Source organism: Dendrobium catenatum, unplaced genomic scaffold (genome assembly GCF_001605985.2).
Source record: "Dendrobium catenatum unplaced genomic scaffold, ASM160598v2 fragScaff_scaffold_1446, whole genome shotgun sequence".
Classification (NCBI taxonomy): Eukaryota; Viridiplantae; Streptophyta; class Magnoliopsida; order Asparagales; family Orchidaceae; genus Dendrobium; species Dendrobium catenatum.
In genome coordinates this window covers 3939994-3964366 of record NW_021319908.1, presented here as the reverse complement: position 1 = coordinate 3964366, position 24373 = coordinate 3939994, and the positions used below count along the sequence as shown (strand labels likewise).

At 35.4% G+C, this 24373-nt stretch overlaps 1 protein-coding gene across 2 annotated transcripts in view; it reads right to left on the bottom strand.

Annotated features, from left to right (window-relative positions):
• The window catches only part of LOC110116112 (protein SPA1-RELATED 3-like), a 26952-nt gene extending 7286 nt beyond the window's left edge, over positions 1-19666 (bottom strand). For both annotated transcript variants that reach the window (XM_028700049.1, XM_028700050.1), the window contains exons 1-2: positions 18646-19666; positions 18409-18566 (exon numbers count right to left, since the gene is read on the bottom strand). In XM_028700049.1, the coding sequence (XP_028555882.1) occupies positions 18409-18566; positions 18646-19221 (734 nt within the window). In that variant the 5' untranslated portion in view covers positions 19222-19666. The remainder of the gene's footprint in view (positions 1-18408; positions 18567-18645) is intronic.
• Positions 19667-24373: the final 4707 nt, after the last annotated feature.

The window sequence follows — 24373 nt, the reverse complement described above, 5'->3', positions numbered from 1 at the left end:
TCACAATTCACCCCCCTCTTGTCTTTTAGTAATTTCATAGAGAGGTCAGCATTTATGTATAGTTCAATCTAGACTGTAGTGCACCCTTAATGTAAAGTCTAAGGGAGGCCAGGAGAGAGAAGGATAATATTGTTAGGAATTATTAGTATGTCTCTTTATAAGCAATCAGATATTTGGAGAAAAAAGGAGTGTGTAGTGTCCATTGTACTATCCGGGTGATATCTGAAATAACGTTTACTCATGTATTTTCTCTTTTATACAAGCAAGGAAAGTTGATCTATTTTCTTTGCATTCCACGTTTGGCTAACTCCATAATTTTGGGCTAATGATGTGAATACAATGTTAATACTAATGTAGACCTTGTGCTTTGAATAAGAAATAGATGTTTTCAATATCTTTCAATCTTAATTTAATGCATACAGTGGCTATATGTGTAGTTAAAAATAAGTGTGATATATTATCTCGATGGAGGAATATTGAAATAAATAAAAATATTTGAATGGAATGTTTGCATATTTAGACATAGGATATTTAACCATCTAGGTTCTATGGACATACAATCACTATAGAAAGGCTATAAATCTTTTTTTATATCTCTACCAGTTTGACAGAGATCTAGGGATGTATATGCTCTGATTCACATCAATAAAAGAGAGTCTCATTAAAAAACCTATGGCAGTTTGCATTCATTAGTCTAAAATATTTTATCATTTGGTATATAGTATTTTCTTTTGTAATTCTCTGTAGTGACAGAAACTCAACACTAATCTTCATTCAGTAGGATAAACATTGTAGTTGTAGTAGATAGTACTAGTTCATTTGTATGTTAGCATAACACTTTCTCGTGGGATCGACACTCTCTCAATTACTTTATTATTTGATCGACAAGTGCACTTGCATATTTAGTGGATATTGCATATTAAAGAAAACCTAAGCATATTTCATCCCAGAGCATAAACATAATTCACACACTAAACATAATGCATGGAAACCCCATCAATATCCAAGATTGTTCAACCATTATCAAAGGTGATTCAAAGATGATTTTTTTGGTCATTCAAAGATGATTTTTTTGGTCATATCACCTCTTATAGGATTTATTGATTTGAGTTGTCTAATTTTACCAGTTGTGAGGCATTATAATGCTTAGGTCACATACAGAACTAGGGGAGTTATTAAAAAGCCGATTAGACAATTTAAGGTTAATAACTTCATTATCTAGGCTAAGAGATCCCCCTTTCGGAACTTATTAAGAGCTGTCGAAATATAGTTTTCTGGTGACCTTATTTATCAATTATTCTTGATGATGGTTGATAAATATTGACCTGTAGACCTTTGGCTAACCATCCACTACCCACGACTCCTTCAACAGTCCACGTTCCCACAAGCTCCCTCTAACCTCCTCACACGACTTTGCACAAAAAAAAAAGAAACCCGTCCCATTTTTCATTATGATGCTCTGAGACATGCACAGAAAAAGGGAAGGGGGAGGATTTTGAAACTGACAGAGAGAAAATCGAAGCATCAACTGGTGCCCTAGCTCTTTCGTTTTTTTCCTCTCGCCGACAATCTTCTGCAAAGCTATGCCCTAGATAAGTCGCACTCGTTGATTCCGACTTCTCCGAGTCGAAGCCGAACTCCAAGCCCCTAGTCTCCACCTCCTGCTTGCCGACCCTACCTCCAACCATCGATCCTGGCTCTCTCCTCCGTGCCCGAGCCCGACCAGCACCCGTCCATCTTTGTTCGCACAAGCACCCGAGCCCGACACCTGGTCTCCGCCTCCATAGCTCGATCGAGCTCTACCCGTCTCCTTCCCCTTCTCTATATAGTATAAGTTATATTATTATATTATAATATATAAAATAATATTATATATGTAATAAATAATATAAAGAGATGAAGAAAAGAGAACATTTTCAAACAGGTACAAAAGCAAATTGAAGATTTGAAGGAAGTACTGGGGTTGATAAGGTCCCCTGAAGCCCTTAGCCGTCGAGCTAATACAACGGAGGGATTGAAGACTCCATCCCTCTCCTAATCTCCACGCCGTTAATTAGATCCGGCCGAGTCGATCCAAAAGGGCAAGTGTCCTCCCCAACCTCCCCTCGTGGGGAGGCTGTGCCAAAAGGCTGCCAGATTTTTCAAGATTTTAAAAATTAAATTGAAATAAAAAGTAATAATAATAGGTATCACAACAATTTGAAGATTTTGAAGGAAGTCCTGAAGTTAATACGGTCCCCCGAAACACTTGGTCATTGATCTGATCCAACCGAAGGATTAAAGAATTGAAAACTCGATCCCTCTCATAATCTCTTTGCCGTTGATTTGATCCGCCGAGTCGAGCCAAAAGGGCAAGTGCCTTCCCCAACCTCCCCTCGCGGGGAGAAGACAATGGGAGGCTGTCGAAATTTTTTCAAAAATTCTGGACATAAAAAAAATTTTGGACTAATACGGATTTTGGAAAACATAAATTTTATTTGAAATTGATTAAATTGAGCATGCCTTAACTAATAAATAAAAATGATTAAACGATTAATTTAAAATCGAATTTAAATTCAATTAAAATTATAATCAACTTAAAACTTTAATCTGAATCTTTAATTAATTTAATAATTAATTAACTTAATAATTAGTAAATGAGCTTAATGAAATCAAAATTCAAAAAAAATAATAAGATTTAGCTTTTTTAATAATTCTATAATTTCAAATTTTAAAATTTAAAGCAAATCTTCAAATTCATATGATTAAATTTAAATGAAATTAAATATAACTTATAAATTTAATTAAAAAAGATTAAACTAAATTTTAAACTAACTTAAAATTGTAATCAGTTAATCATATAAAATCAAAACTAAATTTCTTAATTAAATTCAAGACTTAAGCTTTAAACTAAAATTAACTTAAAGTTTAAAATTAAACCAAATTTAAAATGAAACAAATAATTGGAGTTAAAATGCCCAAGATAACTTACTAATTAATTTGAACCAAATTCTAATCAGTGAGAGTTCGTTAGGGATGTTAAGCCCTTAAGAATTAGCCCGAGGCAAACCAAGAGGGGGGGTGAATTGGTATTTTAAAAATTTTCTCTTAGCAAAGCACAACAAATCTTAAAACCAAATCAGCACAGAAATCAAAGTGCAAAAATAAATAAACGCGGAAGCAAAACAAAGAAAACCCACACCGGATTTATAGTGGTTCGGTTAATCCTTGACCTATGTCCACTCCTCGGAGGCACCCTCCGAGTATTGCACTAACTAAGTGTCTCCCCTTTAGCTCCCACAGCTAGGCGGAGAAGCCTTTACAACATACCCCTTTTCACCAACCCCGGTGCGGCAGAGAACCGACTCCTTTTGCTTCCTCCTGAAGCGGGCAGAGAACCCATACCTTTTGCTGAAGTAGACCTCCCAAGAACCTCCCAAGGACGAAGGACGAAGAGCAGAGACGACGACTTGGAACCTTGCTTGGAGCAACCTTTGTGAACCCTCTCACAAACTCCCCCTCACAAGTTCCTCTCTCTTTCTCCCCCCCTCTCCCAAGGCTCTCTCAGGTCAAGACAGTAGCACTCAAGGTCTTGTTACATGAGAAAATTCGGGTTCTTTAAATAGATTTTCAGGAACCGACTTTATCGTCCAGGTCAATATAAATATCGTCCTGGCCTATCAGTACAAAATGAGCTCAATCAGCTGGGACAATTCAGGACAATTAGAAGAAAATTGATTACATCGTCCAGGCTGATACAATATCGTCCTGGCCGATTAGTTCAAATCCGAGTACAATCGTCCTGAACATTGCCCTGAATAGAGTCTGGCCGATGTCAATCGTCCAGGACATCGTCCCGGCCGATTCTGCGATCGGCCCAGCCGATGTTATCGTATCAATCAGCCTTAATTGTTTTACATAAATACTAGATTAATTTAGGCATAATTGTGCTGTATCGTCCAGGCCGATATAGAGATCGTCTAGGACGATAATTTAAAATAAAGAATACCTAAATTGATCATGGTGGCTGATTTTTTCTGATTTTAGCCTATCGTCCTGGCCAATACACGTATCATCCAGGACGATTTGCTTAATGACGACTGCTTAACCAGGATGCCCTAATCAGGGTTTCTGTTTTTAGTTGAATCGTCTTGGCTGATAGAAACATCATCCAGGTCGATGTACTTAAAACAGAAAAATTTAGAAAACCACTCAAGTGTGTGTGTACAAGGTTACTTAGCATCAGAAACCACTTTTACAATTGACTCAAGAAAGGAAAAAATACAGACTTGACTCAACCTAAATCTACCCGATCTTGAGCTGGCTTGAGCTGCATTCGATCTTGTGGTCCTGAAAAGTTAGTAGGCAAAGCAGTGGTAGGGAATCATGAATGTTTGCTATCATCAAAAGTTTAATCCATAAAGTCAGATTTACAACAATCAGAACTTTAATTGGAAAGCTTTAAAACAATTTAAGGATTTAATTAAAAGCACAACTTTAATCAAGTTAACCTTTAATTTGATATTAACTAAATTAATCAAGCCAATCAATTTAACATAAATAATTATATAATTTTAAAATACATTTAAACATATGAAATTTGAAACTAATGAATTAGACATTTAACTTTAGTTAAAATTTAAAACCCAATTAATTAATCTAATTAATACAGGAAACATAAATACAAGAATCAATGTTTTCACTAATCCAGTTTATGTACAAACTCCTAAACTGGCGGCTCTCTAAATGGCTCTCAAGCTGCAAAGCTCTCAAACTCACAAACAACTCACACAAGCTCTAAAAAAAAACTCTCCAAAACAGCTCTCTAACATAGCAGCTCTCCAAACTACTAAAAAACTCATCTACAAGAAGTAATAAACAACATATAAAACCATCGGATCCGCAACACTCGTACTAGAGAACAGAAGGATATATCCTTATAATAACCCCAATTTATAAACTAAAACAATCATGTATGTGCTCCAACAAATGCAATAAATTTTTAAATGTCAATGTATGAGAATGTTGTGCAGCATCAAATGCTCACTATTATAAAGATCTATTTTCAAACTGAATACAACCCGCATGTGCTCCGATCATTACAGTTGAATCCTAAATTCAACGGTTCGAGAATGCTGCGCAGGTCAAATATTCAAGTCTCATCCTCCTCCATAGAAGGACTGGAATCGACTTGACTTGAATCATAAAACACCTCCTAAATTCCTACGAAAATATAAGTGACTTTAACGTCACCCCGATGATAGCTGTGTTGACAGGAAATCTCAACCGAAGGGGTCAAATCTTTAAACCAAATAAAAGATTGAATTCTTGAAATAAAATTTATCATCTAAAAACTTGAAACTAAAAACATCCACTTCCCGCAACCGTTTGTCGGGGGTGATAAATTTGAACATAATCTCAACTCACAAAAAGCGAATGCGTGTCGGGTGTATCACTACGATTCATCCTCAAATAGTATCTTGCGAGCAGGGATGTGGCACGTGCCCTCTGATCGTGTGGTTTCGCTGCAAAATGGCACCAATATATTATGATGATGGCCAAAGCCCATATGTTCCCTTACGGCGTCAAACCCTTTAGCAATGGATCATAGGGTATATTCGATAGGCATAAAGCCCTCTGTCAGTTAAAGTGGGTTCAAATCTATCCCCTTAGACAAACACCAACCCAGGTCTACAATGTATTCTTGGAAGAAGCAACCCATGGCTGCTGATAAGGTATCTTCTATCAGGTTGGGTTGACTACCTCCTCGGACTAAGTAGACCAAGGAACATGATAGCCCGAGATGATGGAACCATGGGATCGTAATTAGTCTCGTCTTCATTCCCGCCGCCATCAGTTTTATGTTTATGGTGATAAACTCCAAAATTCATGTCTCAAATTCAAACCCTAAAATTGTTGTTATTATACACTGAATTTACAACTTATGTAACCTCTTTAACGACTAGCCTTAATTGAAAATTCTCTCTTATTATCGGGAGGGGTAATTAACTATAGAGGCTTGCGCCTATAGGAAACTAGAACTCAGATCATAAATCCTCACAAAATGAGGATGAAATCTCTAGGTAGTGTCCTATCTAAAACCCAATCTGCCTTCAAAAAATTCACCCAGAACCTAATCTTGTTAAAACTCTCTGTCGTCATCATTACACTTAAAAGAAAAATAAACCGATGGCGCGGAGAGGCCAGGGCGCATTATGGAATTTTTGGAGTCCACAATAATAATCAAAATGATAACTACTCCATTCTACTAAACATTGAAGAGAGGAACATAGCATTCATGATTGCTGGCTTTATTTTGGTGGCTAGGTTGACTTTTAGATAGTCCCATCTAGTGATGAACGCTATTCAAAATTATGCAATCAGAGGATGCCTCAGCGCAATTAATTCCCGCAGCATGTCGAGGCGGACGAATCGAACCCATTTCAGTAGGCGCACCTTGTGTTGCCTCACTTCTATGAGGCATTCGCCTCGAAATAACACGAAATAAATTATTTAAAACCTAAACCTAATGTCGAGTGGCGTCTATACCTCATTTCGTTCCTGTTCAACTTCGTATGCTACACCACACCGTCTTCTTCGCCTTCTTCTATGACGTTTGGTTCTCGATCATAAGTCATGATATTTTGATGAGGTGGCCTATTGAATCGGAAGTCGGGAACGTTCGATGATATTCTTCCTGTAGGATTGGAAGTAACAACAAAGTTTGCTCGCTGTAGAGGCTCTCCTGGGTTTCAAGAACTCGTGTTGTGAGTAGCCCATAATTTGTGTTGTTTTTTTTTTATTTTTTATTTTTTATTTTTTATGTTGGAGCTTACGTATGTTCATCAGAAAGCTCCTCTTTTACCACTATGTTTTCTATCTTTTTGTTTACACTTTTATTTACAATGATTATTATCTTCTCTTCTTGTGTTTTGATTTATTGGATGCACTCTATTTGCTCAACTTTCATAAGTAATGTCGTGGTTGGTCTCTCTTTTTTCCGTGGGTGATCTCTCAATTATATTTTTTTGTCTTTAGTTTCTCTTATTAATTTTGACATGCATAATTCCTTGGTTTTGACTGGAGAAACATTTCAAAAAAAAAAAGAGATAATACTCTCTTCTAAATTATTAATACATAATGTTTGATATATTTGATAATATAACTTTATAAATAAAATCTGAATATCTTTATATGATAATAATTTTAATGAGTGATTAAAACAATTTATAAAATTAGTAGACTTAATTTTTGTACTCCAATTTACTTAAGATAGATCATTATTAACTTAATTTAAACTTTATTGAAATCAGAATTAAAAATTTTAAGCATTTTCAATGTTTTAAGTTGAATGTTTCACCACAAAACTAAAGAGTTCCTTATGCATCTTCTATTGAATTTTCCAAATGAACAAGCACTTGAATGTGGGGTCAAACAATCCCTTCTATTACAATAAAACAATCAATGAATATAATTAATTCACATTGGATAATGTCTTGTAGCTATAGCATTTAATTTTTTTTTCTCATTTTTCTTGTGATACTTATGTTGGTTGTTGAGCTTGTAATGTTCATATTTGTTTGTAATTCATGCTCTGGATGAATGTTTGTTTGTTAAAAACTTTTATTGCTAGAAATTTTATTTGTTATCTATAGAAATGCCTTGACATGCTAAAACTAAAAAGTCAGCCTTCAACTTGTGCTTTGCTTAGTTTGCTATGATAGCAACTTTTCATTACGGTTATGATTCTATAAAATAGGTGCACTATCACAAACTTTTGATCTTTTATAAAGGCAGTATAATAACTGTCAACTTTGGACTTCGCGAATATATTATGGTTATATTTTGAACTATGAAGACATGATATGCTTATTCCAAAAAATATTGTATACATCAGCTTGCTATTGTAATATATTTTCACTTTTTGAACTGTATTTCTTGTTGGAGTTGTGCAGCTTCACTATGCTTTGTGTATATTCTTGTTCTAGAAGTTTGGACTTAGTATTGAATTGGATTACCATGTCTTCCTACTCCATGAAAAGGAAAACTATGTTAATCGATGGTCCAACCAAATTAAGCATGCATGCAATAATTGTTAAAGAGTTCCATTGTTTTATGTTCTTAACTTCTTATTATAGAGCTTTGTAGAGGATGGTCAGAAGAAAAGATAAAATTGCATCGGGTAATAGGAAGAATCCGACATGAAAATATAGCATTCAAGTTGTTGTGGAAGGTAGTGATAAGTCATACATATGTTGACCTACGTGCAACAAACAAAAATGGAAATAAGAATAATCTCGTATCCGTAGAGAAGCCGCCCAAATCTCTGAAAATCCACAGAAATCCCGCTATTCGGCGCCGTCTGCGTCGTATCCCGAAAATCATGCGTAAATCCTGCTCAAATCGTGTGGCCTCCACTTTGTCCCATACTCCTTCGCGTCTATAAAATGAAGACGGAGAGACTTCTCTTCGCACTTCTTCCACGCACGCAGAACTCTCCTTCCATGCTCTTCTCCAACTCCCGACCCCCTTGCTTCTTCGGCTGAAAGAGAGAGAGAGAGCTCAAATCCCTTACCTCTTCAAACCTACCTGGACGAAACCCTACCTCCCTCGCAAGCTCCAGCCAACCTCCACTCTAGCCGAACCAATCCCAATCTCTCCACCTCCTTGGCTGCTCGGCTTTGCTCCTTCCACGACCTCCTTCCGATCGGATTGAAAGTTACGACATTTTCCAACGGAAGCAACAATAGGAGCTCGCTCGCGTGAAGGTAATTTTCTCTTCATCGCACGCCTCTTCGGCTGAATCCCATAAATGCCCAAACAGAGAAGATAATGGGGGAGGGGGTTTTATTTTATTTTATTTTATTATTATTATTATTATTATTTATTATTATTATTATTATTATTATTATTATTATTATTTAATTATAATAATTTTAAAATTAATTTAAAAAATATTAGTTATAATTAAATTTAATTATGTTTAATCTATTTTTTAATTAATTTTTTTTAAAAAAAAGAGAAAATCCCCCTCTTTCCCTTGCCTCGATACATTTGTCGACACTCCTCACGAAGGTATAAACTCCTAAACCTTAAAACCTCGAGAGCCCGTGTTCGAAGTTTGCGGTGCACCGGAAAACCGCCCATACACGCCTTTATTGCGCATGGTGGGATGGGACCCTGATGCGACGCCTACGACGAGTCGAGTAATCACCTAAAAGCCTCATTTCAAAATTCGTGGCGCACCAGAAACCCGCCTATACACGCCTTTATTGCGCGAGGTGGTATGGGACCCCTGTGTGGCACTTACGGCAAGGCTATATAACTTATAAGTACCCTCGAGCAAGGGGAAAGCAAACTCTTTTTAAACAGGTACTGTTAAAGACCCCATGCACGTCTTTATTGGGAGTGGTGTGAATAGAGATCACAACCGAGGTTTCCTCGTCCGAGGACACCAACCATATACGCCTTTATTGCGCGTGGCGAGAAGGCCCAGTTTCTCGTAGTTTCCCCTAAACAGGGGAGACTCCGGGACCTGCCGAAATTTTGAGTGAACACGAGGTTGTACTTGGACTTGATTGAACTCAAAAGAACAATAGGAGACTTGTGAGCTTGGACTTTAAATAGATGCAATGGACTTAAGAGAACTCAAACCTTAAATAAACAAGTCGAGGACCAAAACTTGAACTTGCACTGTGGACTTAAGCTAAAGCTTAAGCTTGGACCAAATCACATTGAACTTAACTTGAACCTAAACTAGAGCTTAAATGAAGCACAAAAGGACTTGAACTTCAGTTGAATTTGAACAAAGACTTGGACAAGTTGACAGCGGACTTGTGGACTTGATTTGGACTCAAGAAAAACCAAAACATTGACATTGAACCTGAACACTATAATGAACCTAACTTGAACTTGAAAAAAGTGCAAGCAAGCTTAGATGATCAAACTTGAATACTAAGGGTTCAAATTGAATGTGATCATTTGAACAAGTAAACGAACTTGTGACAACAAGGAATTGAACTCGCAACAATAAGGCACTTAGCCTTAACTCAACAAATGCAAGGTCTAAATGAAGATGTCAAAAGCATCCAAAAGAGCATCTTATGAATTACATAAAGATGATGGTGATTGATGTATATATCAATCACATGGGCGAACAAGATTACCCTTTTTGCAAATTGAAGGAAGTTGATATGCATAATAGTGGGTTTTGTAGGCAAGTATCAACATGAATATTCTCAAGACCATTATACATGCTAAGAATTATTCTCAACAAAAGAATTTGCCTTCAGGCATGAATTTGCAAAATGACATGTCAAACTCCCGCAAGAAATGGTAGATTCCAATGGAGAACAAATAATCTATGGGGCTATGAATGATAAATGTTATGCTCGCATCCAATCAATGATTGTAGGGAAGATGCAATTTACAGATAAATAATACTATTATCTATATATGCTGAAAGATAACATACAACAAGCCACATGCGAGTGGCAACAAGAGAATACGCAGGGATATGCTTGCAGATGGAATGTGGCAGATATGTAGGAAATGTAGTAGTCTACGAACAAACGAAGCCACTTAGCTACAAACAAGTGCACTAAGCTCTTGCAAGTAACGACAATAGGCATACAATGACTACAAAGACGTACTTACCAATTAAGTATTCAGAAAATGCACAAGTCCCTCGCAGGTGAAGGAAGTTAATAGACAACGAGCATTATGATACCTTTCTAGTCAACATTTACAGGCAGCGGAGTGATTCATCATAAACTATTGATGAAAGGTCAAAGCAAATACAGTTCTCATGCAACCAACGCCACTTGATTTTGATGTGTGGGATTTACAAAAACCATGCAAGAGGATGTGAAAATCCCTTATAATCGATATCAACCACTCATGGAAGAATGTAACAGTTCTCTGTAAACAATGAGGGTCGACATGCAATGGTTATGATGATTCTTTCATGCGAATGCATTATACTGTCCACAAACAAAGAAGGAAAATACACAACAAGAACTCTATCCCCTCCTACAAGCCATCGTAGGAGACCTGTCACATACACAAAGTGTCATCCACAAAAAGATATAGAAGTCCGCCATCAAATGCAAACTCCTACGAGCTACCGTAGGAAACCTGTTACACATCCAATGTATTGCCTATAAGAAAAATGCAGAATAACTACAACAAATACAAATGTCCGTGGCCGACGCTAGAAGATCTGTATGCAAAGCGATGACCACGAACAAAGACATCATATGAATGCAACTATCTACAACCCAAAGCAGGAGATTCGTTAGTGCACTATGATCCACCTGCAGAAAGCAATAAGTGATGCACGATAGTCTACCTGTACAAAGCAGCAAATAACTCAATCCAAAAGTTGCTATAATATGCTACCGGATCTGCAACATCCCTACAAGCAGACAGAAGGCGTCTACGAGCTACCAAATGGAATGCTGCATTCAAATAACAGTTGCCCGCACAATTGATCGGCATCAAATATTGTAAAATATCCCCGCAAATGACCGTAGTTTGTATACACATAGGTACAAAAGGAGTAAATGCAATAACAAAACCTGCATGAGCCCCGACGAGCATATTATAAGTACATACGTGACGTCTAGGGATGCTACAAGGGTCAATAAGTGAATTCAAGTTCGAACTTGATCCTTCTATGCAGATCAATAGGAGTCGACAGGGTTCGAACCATCAAATAAATACACGGTTATGGCGAGTGGTGTATTTATTTTAATACATTTATATTTGGCCTTCAATACCTATAATCAAAATAATTCACTAATAAAGGCATAAAGCCTACGAAACCCGATCCTCGTCGACAAGGTTTAATTATAAAATGCCCCCAAACATACGCATGAGCCCGGCAAGCGTATTATTGATACACACGTAACATCTAGGGATGCTTCGCGGGTTAATAAGTGAATTCAAGTTCGAGTCTGATCCTCCTATGTGGGTAGATAGGAGTCGACGCGGCTCAAACCATCAAATAAATATGCGATCGCGAGGTCGACCAGAATATTTATTTTATACATTCATATTAGGCCTTCAAAACTTATAATTAAGAGAATTCACTCACAAAGGAAAAAAAATCCTACGAAACTCGATCCTCTGTTGATAACTCGGCAGAGTTGATAAGGTTCATCCACAAAATAAAATTTTTTTCAAAGGAAAATAACCCCTTCAACCCCGATGATGGTCGTGTTGAATGAAGATCTCAACCGGAGGAGTTCACAAATATTTCTTTTAAATGCCACCTAAATGCTTATGAAAACTTAAAAACTCCACAAAGATTTCCGAAATTCCAGAAATCTCAAAATCCATGATATTTAAAATTGAAATCCAGTCATCAATCACTTAAAGCAAAACTCATTTACCCTCCATAATAGTTTGCCGAGATGAACAAATTAAAATTTACTTCAGCTCATATGGAACTAATGTCTGGTCGAAAATATCACTAGGATCCATTCTCAAACATTCTCCTGCCAATAAGGGCGTGGTACGTGTCATCTGACCGGCAGTTTTATCGCCAAATGGAACCGTAGTATAAACGGTTATGACCCGAGGCCCTCTGAACCGAGTGATTTTGCAGCCAAATGGCACCACGAAATACCGGTTATGGCCAGAGCCAATACGTTCCTTAGTGACATCAAATCCTTGAGATATCAAAAGGATATAATCGATAGGGCACAAAGTCATCTGTTAGCTAAGGTGGATTCAAATTTATCCCTTTAGGCAAATATTCACCACAGGTCTACAAGGTACCCTTGGACGAAGTAACCCATGACTACCAATAAGAATCCTTCTGTCATGTTGGGTCGACTACCTCCTCTAATTAAGTAGACTAGGGACCAAGAAGGCCCGGGACGACGGAACCATAGGATCTTGATCGGGTCCATCATCCATTCCCCCACCATCCGCTTTAAGTGCAAGTTGGTACAATTTCCAATTTTAAATATCAATTCTCCAATTCCCAGATACAAACCCGTGCTGCTACAACATGTCAGATAACATGTATATTCTACGTATCTGATTAACGACTAACCTTAATTGAAAGTTCTCTCTCATGATCGGGAGGGGTAATTAACTATAGGGGCTTGTGCCTATAGGAAACCAGAACTCAAATCATAAAGTCCTCGCAAAATGAGCATAAAATATCTGGATAGTGTCTTATCTACAAACCCATCTGCCTTCCAAAATTTACCTGGAACTTAATCCGTTAAAACTCCCTCGCCGAATAAAAAGCATAAAGTGGGAGGAGGCCGGGGCCGAATTTTTGGAGCCCACAACATATATTTGAAATATAATTACTGTGAAAAAGTGGTGCAAGTGGGTGTGACTAGGTTGAAAGAGCATCTATCCAAATCATATACGAATGTTGCATCATATGCAGAAATGTCAGATATAGTTAGGGAGAGGATATCAAAGCATACATGAATAAGTCTATAATGTCAAATCACTTAGCATAGAGGCTGTTTGAGGATAGAGTTTATGTGGGCTCCTATTATGAGAGCGAGCGGGATTCATCTTCTTCATTGTAACTAATGTCCTGTATGGGTAGAATGGGTCATATGAATCATTAAATGGTGAACATATTAGAGAACAAACAAGTATGCATGCCTTCGACTACATAAAAGATGACCCCAGAGAATGCTAGGGATGCACGAATCTAAGTATATATGGATATAGGCATATTCTTTTACGAGAATGTTATACCATTTAATATTGTAAAATCTCCTTCTTACTACAACATGATTCGTTCGATTGGAGCATACAGCAGAGAGTTCAAAACTTCATCCATGTATGATCTGAGGACATGAATTTTGAAGAAGTAATACAACAAAACATATTGAGAAAATTAAGAGGACATGGGCTCAGACAGGTAGGGCTATCAATAAGAACACTACCAGAAAACTCGACCCTAACCAAAACCGAAAATTTTGGGTTCAGGTCCCTATAAAGAAACAGGTCGATTTTAGGTCCTATTTTTGAACTTGTTTATAATTCGAGTCAGGTTCGGGTCAACCCAATAATTAGGGATCAACCCGTATTGACCTTTGCCTAACCCCCTATTAGGCTATCCTATTACTCTCGCAATGCACACGCAACTCACACGGCATGCACTCAGGCAGTCTGCCCTTGCCCGCAGCCCTAAGCACAACACACGCTTGGTTGCCCAAGTCGCACCTTACACGCCCCAGCACCCACACCTCGTCCACTCTTGCATGCTCACACAAGTCTTTATGCTCACGCGAGCCCATACGCTTGTACTCACCCCGCACCATAGTGCATACCCGCTCGCCCGCTAGCCAGCTCACCTGCTTGCACCCACACTTTCGCAAGATCCTGCCAAGCCGCCCTCACCATAGCTCATTCATACAGCTCGTGCTTGAGCACCCTGGGGGTCCGCGGGTCAGGTCAACTTGGTCACTCGGTATGTTGGGATCGAATCTGAATTTTTGTCTCGTTTACAAAACCGGGTCAGGTTTGGTCAGCTGAATTGGACCAGTGTCAATTCAAAGTTAGACCCAAACCCAACCTAAATAACCATTTTTACACCGCTACAGGCAAGTGTTATAAATATGTCTAATAGATGTTCAAATGTAAAAAACCATTTTTACATCGCTACAGGCAAGTGTTATAAATATGTCTAATAGATGTTCAGATGTAAAAAATATAAGTTAAATAAACATACTAATCAATATCCCATATGGTGCTATATTTTTTTAAATCCGTTGAATTAGATGTTCAGATGTAAAAAATATAAGTTAAATAAACATACTAATCAATATCCCATATGGTGCTATATTTTTTTAAATCCGTTGAAGCATTTGATCATATGAAAGATGTTGAGTTTATCTTTGAATTACAAGACATTATTGTTGAAGAGGTTGGAGAGCACATGATTGTCCAAGTGGTAACATATAATGTTAATGCTTATAGGACTGCAGGGACTAAACTTACGGAGAAGAGAAAATATTTATATTGAACTCCATGTGTCGCACATTGTATTGATCTCATCCTTGAGAAGCTTGGGGAACTATCACAACACAACAATGCACTAACAAAAGCAAAGAAGGTAAGTAAATTTATTCACAATCATTCTTGAATTTTAGCACTTAAGAGAAAATTTTCAAAGAAAGAATTACTTAGGCCTACAGTAGTAAGATTTATCACTACTTATTTGATTCAACAATCTTTGGAGTCCATGTTGAATGCTAGGCAATCTTTGAAGTCTATGTTTACATTTACATAGTGGTTTAGCTGCACTTAATTGGGAAAAAAATCTAAAGGGAAAGAGGTTAGAAAAATTATTCTAAATGATAGATTTGGTAAAGTGTCAGGTATGCAATCACAACCACTCGGCCATTAGTGCAAGCTCTTAGGATGGTTAATGCCGAGAAGAAGTGTGTTATGGGCTTTATATAGAATGCTATGAAAGAAGCAAAAGAAATGATTGCCCATAATTTAGGAGGCGAAGAGGGAAGCTATAGAGAAATTTAAAATATTATTAATGATAGGAGAGAGTTACAATTTCATCGGCATTTGCATGCAGCAAACTATTATCTAACCCCTCAATATTAATATGTAGAGAATAAGTCTACAAATCTTAAAATAAAATTAGGATTATATCATTGCATGGATAGATTTATAAATGATTCAATTGAAATATCCAATGCTGACATGCAATTGGTACCATTTAGGAATTAAAAAAAAAAATTGAATTACAACAGGCAAAGAATACTATTTCTAAGAAATCTCAAGGTAATTTTATTTGTTACTTTGTTATATTATATTCTTATTTATTTAAAAGACATTTCATGAGTACTAACTATACTCATTTATGTAAATGTCAGTTGAATGGTGGATACAGTTTGGTGATGGCACTTTAGAATTGCAATGTTTTGCTGTGAAGGTTTTGGGATTAAAATGCTCCTCATCGAGATATGAACACAACTGAAGAACATACAAGCAAGTGCATACAAAGAAAATAAATCGTCTGACAATCTTAAGGATGAATTTCTTAGTATATATTATGTACAATAAGAGACTTAAATAAGAACTTAAATAAGAATGGGTTGAAGGATGATCAAGATGTTTTAATTTATGAGGATATGGCATCAGATGAGGAGTGATTTGTAGATGATGAAGTGGAGGTTACGCTATCTGAATTGAGAGAGGAAAATTTGAATGTTGATTTCTTTGATGATGATATAAATATAGCATCCACATCTACCATAGCCGAAGTACAAAAAGAACGAACTAAAAAAGGTATATAAAAAATAGTTTTGATAGAGCTTATTTATCTTAAAGTATTACTCATATTTATATTGATGAAAAATATTTAGGGAATAGGAAGCTAACTGATACAAACGAATAAGAAGCTGATTGGTAGGCATGGGACTCCATAGGTGATGAGGCAGGGAAGAGAGCAGTTCATTGTGACAATAATTCAAATGAAGACCCCCTCATTGATGGCAATGTTGATGATTTCTGATTTGCTAAGTCATTACTATTTCTTTTTTGAATAAAATGCTAATGAACAAGATATTAGAAAATATAGAATTTTGAGTTTGATAACAAATTATATTGTTTTATTATTATAATGTTTGAATTTAAATTCAATTCCACACAATTTATTACTTGTCATTTTATAACTTGGGCATTTTATGTTTCATATATATAACAAATTATTTTTTATGTTTATTTTTAATATATTATTTGGTTATTATACAGCAAAATAATCATTTTAACTTTACGTAATTTTTTAATTTTGAGGCTTATGCCTCACGAACGAACGAAAAAAATTTCAATACTCAATTTTGCAATTTAAAACATTGGTAATGAGTTTAAGAAGATGACAAGAAGTAATATGCTACCCAAAACCTGATTTAATGGGACAAGAATTTTTAAAATTCAGACTAAAAAATGCTTTCAAGAAGTATACAAACAAAGATGATTAATGAAAGATTGTGCTTTTTTGCAAATAGTACACTCCTCAACCATGCTAAACACAGTATTGACTTCACTGAAATCTTTCTCTTGGTCGAAGATGATGAGACATTTTTTAGATACCATAGAATAGGATGTAAAAAGAGAGAACAAAGAGGGATAAAAAGGAACATTGCCACTACCTTAAGGAGGAATGCCCCGGTCTAGAATACTGCAATTTGATATGCAATATCACTACAACATTGGGCTTATGAACCCATACCAAACCTAGGGAAGTAATATATTGACTTTTATGGGGAGAGAGCACCAAGGATATTGAGCTGGAGGAGTAACAAAATGCTCAAGGGTAAGAATTTCTTGTTATGGATCATTGAATGAAGATGCAAGTGTATATGTTTTTCAACGATTGCTTATGTTTAAGGAAGTAGATGTATAATTTGCTCACTAGAATTTTTTATCTTATTTTTTGCAAGTTTTTGTCCATCTTAAGCTGGATATGTGGAGCTGATCAGAAGTTTTATAAGTCCATTATGCATATTCGTTCTCAGCCTATCACAATTAGAATTATAAAATAGAAAGCGAGCACTTTAAATTTTAAAGAGAGCAAAAGAGACAGCAGAAACATAACCAGTTGTAAGTTAGTTAAATTCATCCTAAAATAAGATAAAGCAGCTTTCTGTCATTGTTCTGGATGTTGTTATAGATGTAAGGAATTTTTGCAGTTTTTTAAAAAGCCCTACATTCTTCTTGCAATATATTTGTCTGCTCTTCTCATAAGTTGTGTTTTGTTATAGATGTAATTGTATTCAGTTGTATCAAAATTTTTGTCTAATCTATCATAACTATTGTAATTGCACTCATCTTATAACTATAATTATATTACAACTACTTTGATTCAGTGTAATGCTTCTCTTTTTGATTTTATAGAAGTTATACAATTATTTTATGCTTCTCATTACGATGTGTTATAGTTATTAAATTATACTCAGCATTATCTAACACAATTGAAGCAATTCGAACCTTATATGAATTCTATGCAAACAATGTATGAAGCTATCTTGGAGTCATAACATATGGTTCGAATAGTGTTAAAACAATATTCAAACATAGCTCAAAATTTTCCTTTAAATGATTTCAACCTTAATCAAAACCTGTTTGAACCTTATTGGGATAGTGCTTGAACCAATTTAGGTCACAATGGACTTAAAAAAATAGTCAAAAGCAAGGTACTTGAGTTTTTTAGTTCGAACAAACGTTCAGGCATATTTCCTAAGAAAATAAACAAGCATATTTCTTCAATTTACCCTATTATGACACAGATAAAATAAAATTGACAAAAAAACAAAACAAATGAAGCCAGCAGGTATCATCGAGAATGCCAGTAGAGCTATGATTTGCAATAATTGAACTAAAGTAAATTCAAAAGTCTAACAAGAACGATTACATCTCCAGACTAACCTAATCGCAGGACGACTACTTGGCTGCGGGTGCAATAGACGTAGGCAAAATGAAGCCTCCTTTGCCCATTTAAAGAGCATTTGTGGTGGAAGCAACCGGTGCCTCAAGTTCGACATTATACCAACCTTCTCTGCTGAAGTGTCAAACGTGCAAAATAACTAGCACAAGAAAACTAACCAACTATTACAAGATGACAATCAAAAGGTTTATGATAAAAACAAACAGTTGTATCCTAACCTCGAAAAGAAGAACTCCTAATTTATATATATCCGAGGCAAATGTACTTTTCCCTCCTTCAGCTTCTTCAGGGCTTCTGTACCAATTAAACTCCATACTCAATATCTTTTTGAGAGGGAAATCCCTTCTCCCCTCTACGTCAATGGCCACATCCAATTCCCTCTTTTCCTCCAACTCCTCCGTCGAAGACAAATATGTGGTAGAGGACAAATATGTGGTAGTTGCCGCCTGCTGATCACTAACAGCACCATCTCTGCGGACATCTTCTTCTCCAGAGGAAGTCCCTGAAGCCGAGCTCGAGCAAGAAGCAGATTCAATGAAGGAAACACAGTTAAAAGTTGACATCACAAAACATGACGGTCTGATGTTATTCACCACAACTCTCTGAGAATGTGCAAGGTTCACCGTTTCGACCACCTGCCGGAATATATGGAGGCACTCTACCGAGTCTACCTGTCGCTTGGGCTGATCCAGCCACTCCCTCAGACTGACCTCGCCAGTATTCTGATCACCATCAAAATCTATTTCTTCCGAATAGAACTTGAGACAATCATCATCATCCCCCTCATCGTCCATAGAAGTTCTGCCCCTGATAAATCCCAATCCGTCAATTGGGGCTGCGATGATGAGTCCAACGTCCCAGGGTCGTCGACGTGGAGGACCTCTCCCAGCTCGACTTCTCTTTGGAACCCGCCATGCGATCTAGCGCATCGCCAGAATCAACCGCTTAAACCCCAGATCATGCATTCCACATTCCAATACAGAAACCTTTATCACTCCAATACAAAGGCCTCCAACCTCAAGCTACCGTTTTGAAGCGTCCGCCATCCTCACAAATTTGAATCCCCCTCGTTTTCTCTCCCCAGGCTAAAACAATGAAGTTACAGAAATCCGCAAACCGAAATATTATTTCCATATCGGTCCTCGAGATCATTATCGGTTTACGGTAATTGTTTGTTTAATGGGGAGGAGTATTTGGAGGAGAAGACGGACCAGCTGTTTCGTTATCCACTCTCTTCACTCACTAGTCTACGCAATTTGGATCCTCTGTGGCAAACCGCTACGTGGAACCTCCATGTCCGTTCACAGACAAAGATATCCAGCTTGAAGCTTTGTTTCCCGGCACGAAACTCACAGCCGCCCATTCATTTGGGCTTTATTATCTTAAAAATAATGGTTTTGCCGGTTCAAAATATCAATATCTCAAAATTTTAAAAAAATTTAATTAAGTGTTAAAATATAAACTTGATTTAGAAAAAATTAGATTTTGATAATTTGATAAATTTTAAAATATTTATTAACTAAACTTGCTAGTAGCTACTAAATTATAAAAAGGTTGATAGTCGAAGTAAATTTAATGTTGATAAGTCATTGAAAATCACCTTAGTCGGGCAGAATCTTGAGGCATATTTAAATTAAAAACATTCAAATTAAATATAGAATCATCCAAATTCAGATTCAAGCAAACTTATAGTTAAAATTAACATCTTGACAAGACAAATCCAACGATAGTATAGCTGGATCAATTTGGGAATAAATAAGTTCAAATTAAGCAATTAAAGCATAATTGAAAACTTCAAACATTAATTAGGGATCAAATGAACCCCAAATTTGACATGCTTACAGTAGAATTGAACATTTCAATAAGATAAATCTAACAAACTTAAGACGGCTTAATTTTGACATCATTTTGGCGCTCAAATGTTGAATGAACGCTTTGATCAAAAGAATCAATACAGAGCCGCCCGATGGAATGTTGGATTTTTGCTATATTTATGGGACATGTCACTCGTAAAAATCTATAAAAGGCTCTCACTCTCTACATAAATGATGGGCTATGGATTGGAGCCTTCACTTTGGCTTAATATTAAGGAGAGCTATGAGTCTTTAAAAATCCTCAAGCAGCACCACTAGTGTGAAAGCCTTAAATTTTTAAGACTTTTTTTGTTAACCTAGTGCAGTCAGTAATTATTTCTAGAGTCATTATAATTTCAAATCACAATCCATCTTCTTGATAACATTAGTGGTGTAGTGCTTTAATTACCCTATTTTTTCATAATTTTTTGGCACATTTAAAATTTCTTAAGAAATCGCCAGATGTTTGTACAACTGGGGTATTTTGGACCGTCAACTGTCCGTTTTGCAAATTGATTTTATCAAAATTTTCTAAATAAAATAAGCTAATTTATGATTATTTTTCTGTAATTGTTTATATTCCTAAAGTATTACTATGAATTTTATACTGAAAAATTAATTATAAAATAATATTATATTATTATTATATATAAAATCAAAATATCTTAAATCACTAACTATTCTAAATAATTTTCACAAGTCAGAAATTGCTAATAGATAGCTTTTGGAAAAAATTAACAGGAAGAGAGGATAGAGAAAAAGAAAAATCATATTTTGGGTGACTTCGGGTCATTTTTGTTCGTGGCATAGTTGAGAAACTTGTTCGTTTTGAGGTAAGTCACATTATTCCAGTCTCATCTCAATTTTCAATAATGCTTAATTTTTAGCAAAATTTTCAATTAAGATTTTGCATTCGTTAGAAAAAAATAGATAATTTTGCACAGGTAAAACTGTTACATTGTTATATTTTATATGTTAGAGAGATTATGATTATCTACATTTTAAATATTTTTTAAAAATTTTATAATGGGAGTTTTAAATTTGTGAGGTTTTTATTGAATAGAAAATTTTCTGGATATTGAAAAATATTGGTGTAAAATAATAAAAGTCTTAAAAGATCATTTTACATAATCCCTAATAAATTGATAATTTTTAAAAAAATGTATATTTTTACCTAGTATGATTTTCCATTATCTACCATTATACAATAGTGTAAAATTTTGATATATGCTCAATTACTATTTAATTGTTATAATGTGATGACACATGTGTATATGTGAATAAATTGTATATGTTGGAAGTCATAAGGAGCGAGAATCATCTATAATTTTATTTGTATTAGAGAACCGTCGGGAGTTATAAGGGGACGGAATCATTTTTAGATTCAATCTGAGTTAGGGATATGTGATATGTTCTAATTTTATCAGCACTAATAAAAAAAGAGTCATAAGGGGCCAGAATCCTTTAATGTTTTGTTTGGGTCTGAAAAATATGACATGAACTACTCTATAATATGAATTTTAATTTATTTATTTATTCAGCATTGCTATTTACATTAGAAAATAATTGTTATGCATTTATTTCATCTCTCAATATAGTGATTAATTCAAACTACATTTAACTAATTTTGAATATTCAGTAAAATGTTTAATAAAAGAGATTTATTTGTGTGGCTTATTGAGCTGTTGTAGCTTACTGTGATTTTGCTTCTAGTTTTTAGAATTTGGGAAGAGGGGAAGACTATGGACTAGTAGTTCATGATTAGATCTGAGGTCATAGGTATTTTGTTATTTTGATTTTTATACAATCATTACTAGTTAAATTTTTCAGTTATATAACTCTTGACTATAATCATATACTATAGTGTAGATTTGTTTTTTGATGAAATGAAAAAAAACCTAGTTTATGAGTTTATTTTCAGTATTTGGATATTTTAATAGCTCTGTAGTCTATAGTTTATTTCATTGAATATTTGGAAAAAAATTAGAAATAATTATAAAATTAGATCTTGGGATTTATCTATCACAGCTCAATATGATATGACCTTTCATAGTCTGATTAGGTTGTGACAAGCTTTTATAGTATTAGAGTAATAATTTTGAAATTGGATTGTAAAATATAGATATATGAATTTATCTATGTATGTTTAGTGGGGTAGTTTCAAGTGTGTCAGGGTGTTCATTATTTTTGTTCATGTGCATTTGTGTTTAGTTGCATATTCTGTGCGATCATGGATCCACCAGGCCTAGATATGACATATGGATAGAGTGCTAGTTAGGCAACTCTTGTATATAGTAATGTTTCGATAGTTGGTTCAAATATAGCAATTTACTACTTTGATAGCTCAGATGATGGATGAGGTATAGAGCAGGGTTCATGCTGTTAGATATGAAGTGGTAGACAAACATCTACAAATGTTTCTAAGATTAAAGACTTGAGATTCGAGGTTACTATTGAGCCCAAAGTAGTAGAGGATTTGTTGAAGAGATTATAAAATACATTTGAAGGTATATAGTGTCTATCTAAGAGGAAAGTACCATTAGCAATTTATCTATTAGATGATGAGGTAGAATGCTAGTGGATGGGCCAATATAAAGAAAATTTTTAAGGGATATTAAATTCTCTGATTACCTAGGATGAGTTCTTTGATGTATTTAGAGCTTAGTTTGTACCACCTTATATACGACAATAAATGTATGAGACTTTAATTTCTTGAGCATGGTTCAGGGGATTAAGACAGTCATATAATATGAGGCAGAGTTAACTACTTTAGCTAGATATACTTCACAGTTGCTTAGTACTCATATTGAGAAGTGTTACAGGTTCCTGAAAGGACTTTAGGATAATTTGAGACATCCTCTAGTGTCATTTCACATTTCTAATTTCTCTGAGCTTATGGAGAGATCTTATTTGATAGAGAACGACCTGATGGCTACTCAGCAACGATGGATTGCTGGTAGGAAAAGGCTCAGTGGTAAGACTTCTAGTAGTGGATTTTCTGGGAAGAAGAGTAGATTTACACTTGAAGATTCTAAGAAAGGTGGACAATGAGCATCTATAGCAATCTCTAGTAGTGGTAGTATAGTTAATTATAGTTCTGTTAGAGGGGCATCTGTATGTCAGAGTTGTGGAAGACGTCATTTTGGATAGTGCTACAGGATGATTAGATAGTGCTTCAGATGCATTCAAATAGGGCATCGGGTAGCAGAGTGTTCATAGACAGGTTTTGACTGACATTCTGAGTCTAGATTTAAGAGTTTTATAGAACAGTAGAGAGACTAAGGGCAGCTCCTCTCTATAATATTTTTTAGGGACCATATAGTAGAGATGGTGGTTCGGGTTTAGTGGCAAGGAGGCCATCTAGCTGTGGTCAGAGAGAGCCTAGTAATTTTATTGTTCTAGTTCCACTTCAATCACATGTATACAGTTTGACTCAATGCTAGATGTTGTGATAAATATAGTTTATATTTTTGAGCATCTATGTCTTATTTTATTTGATTATGGACATAGTCTTTCATTTATTTTCAAGCATTCTTTGATTTATTACACTTACCTTCAGTTGTACTTCCTATTTCTCTTTCAATTATTTTACTAGTTGGAGATAGTATGATAGGCAGTAGATTTTATTTCTAAGAGATTAAGATTTTTTATAAGTAGTAGAAATCCAGTTTGATTTTATTACCCATTTCCTCATATGATGTTATTTTTTGTATGAATTGGTTGAGTCAGTATAAGGCTCTTGTTAATTAATTAAAAAAAATGAGCTATGTTATTTAAAGGCAGTAACAGTTCAGTATTCTAGGGAGTTAGAGATATTTTATCTTATTTAATCTTTATATTGGAAGTAGATAGATTATGAAAGGAGGGTTGTATGGTATTACTAGAATCCATCCATGATAGTAATATAGATGTTGGTTCTGTTTCTGATATCCTAATAGTATGAGATTTTTTAGATATATTTCCTGATGAGTTAGTCAATTTACCTCAAGGAAGAAACTTAGAGTTCTATATTGACCTATTTTTGGGTATGATCATAATATCTAAAGCTCTGTATAGGATGACACTTAAGGAGCTTTAGGATTTAATTTAAAGG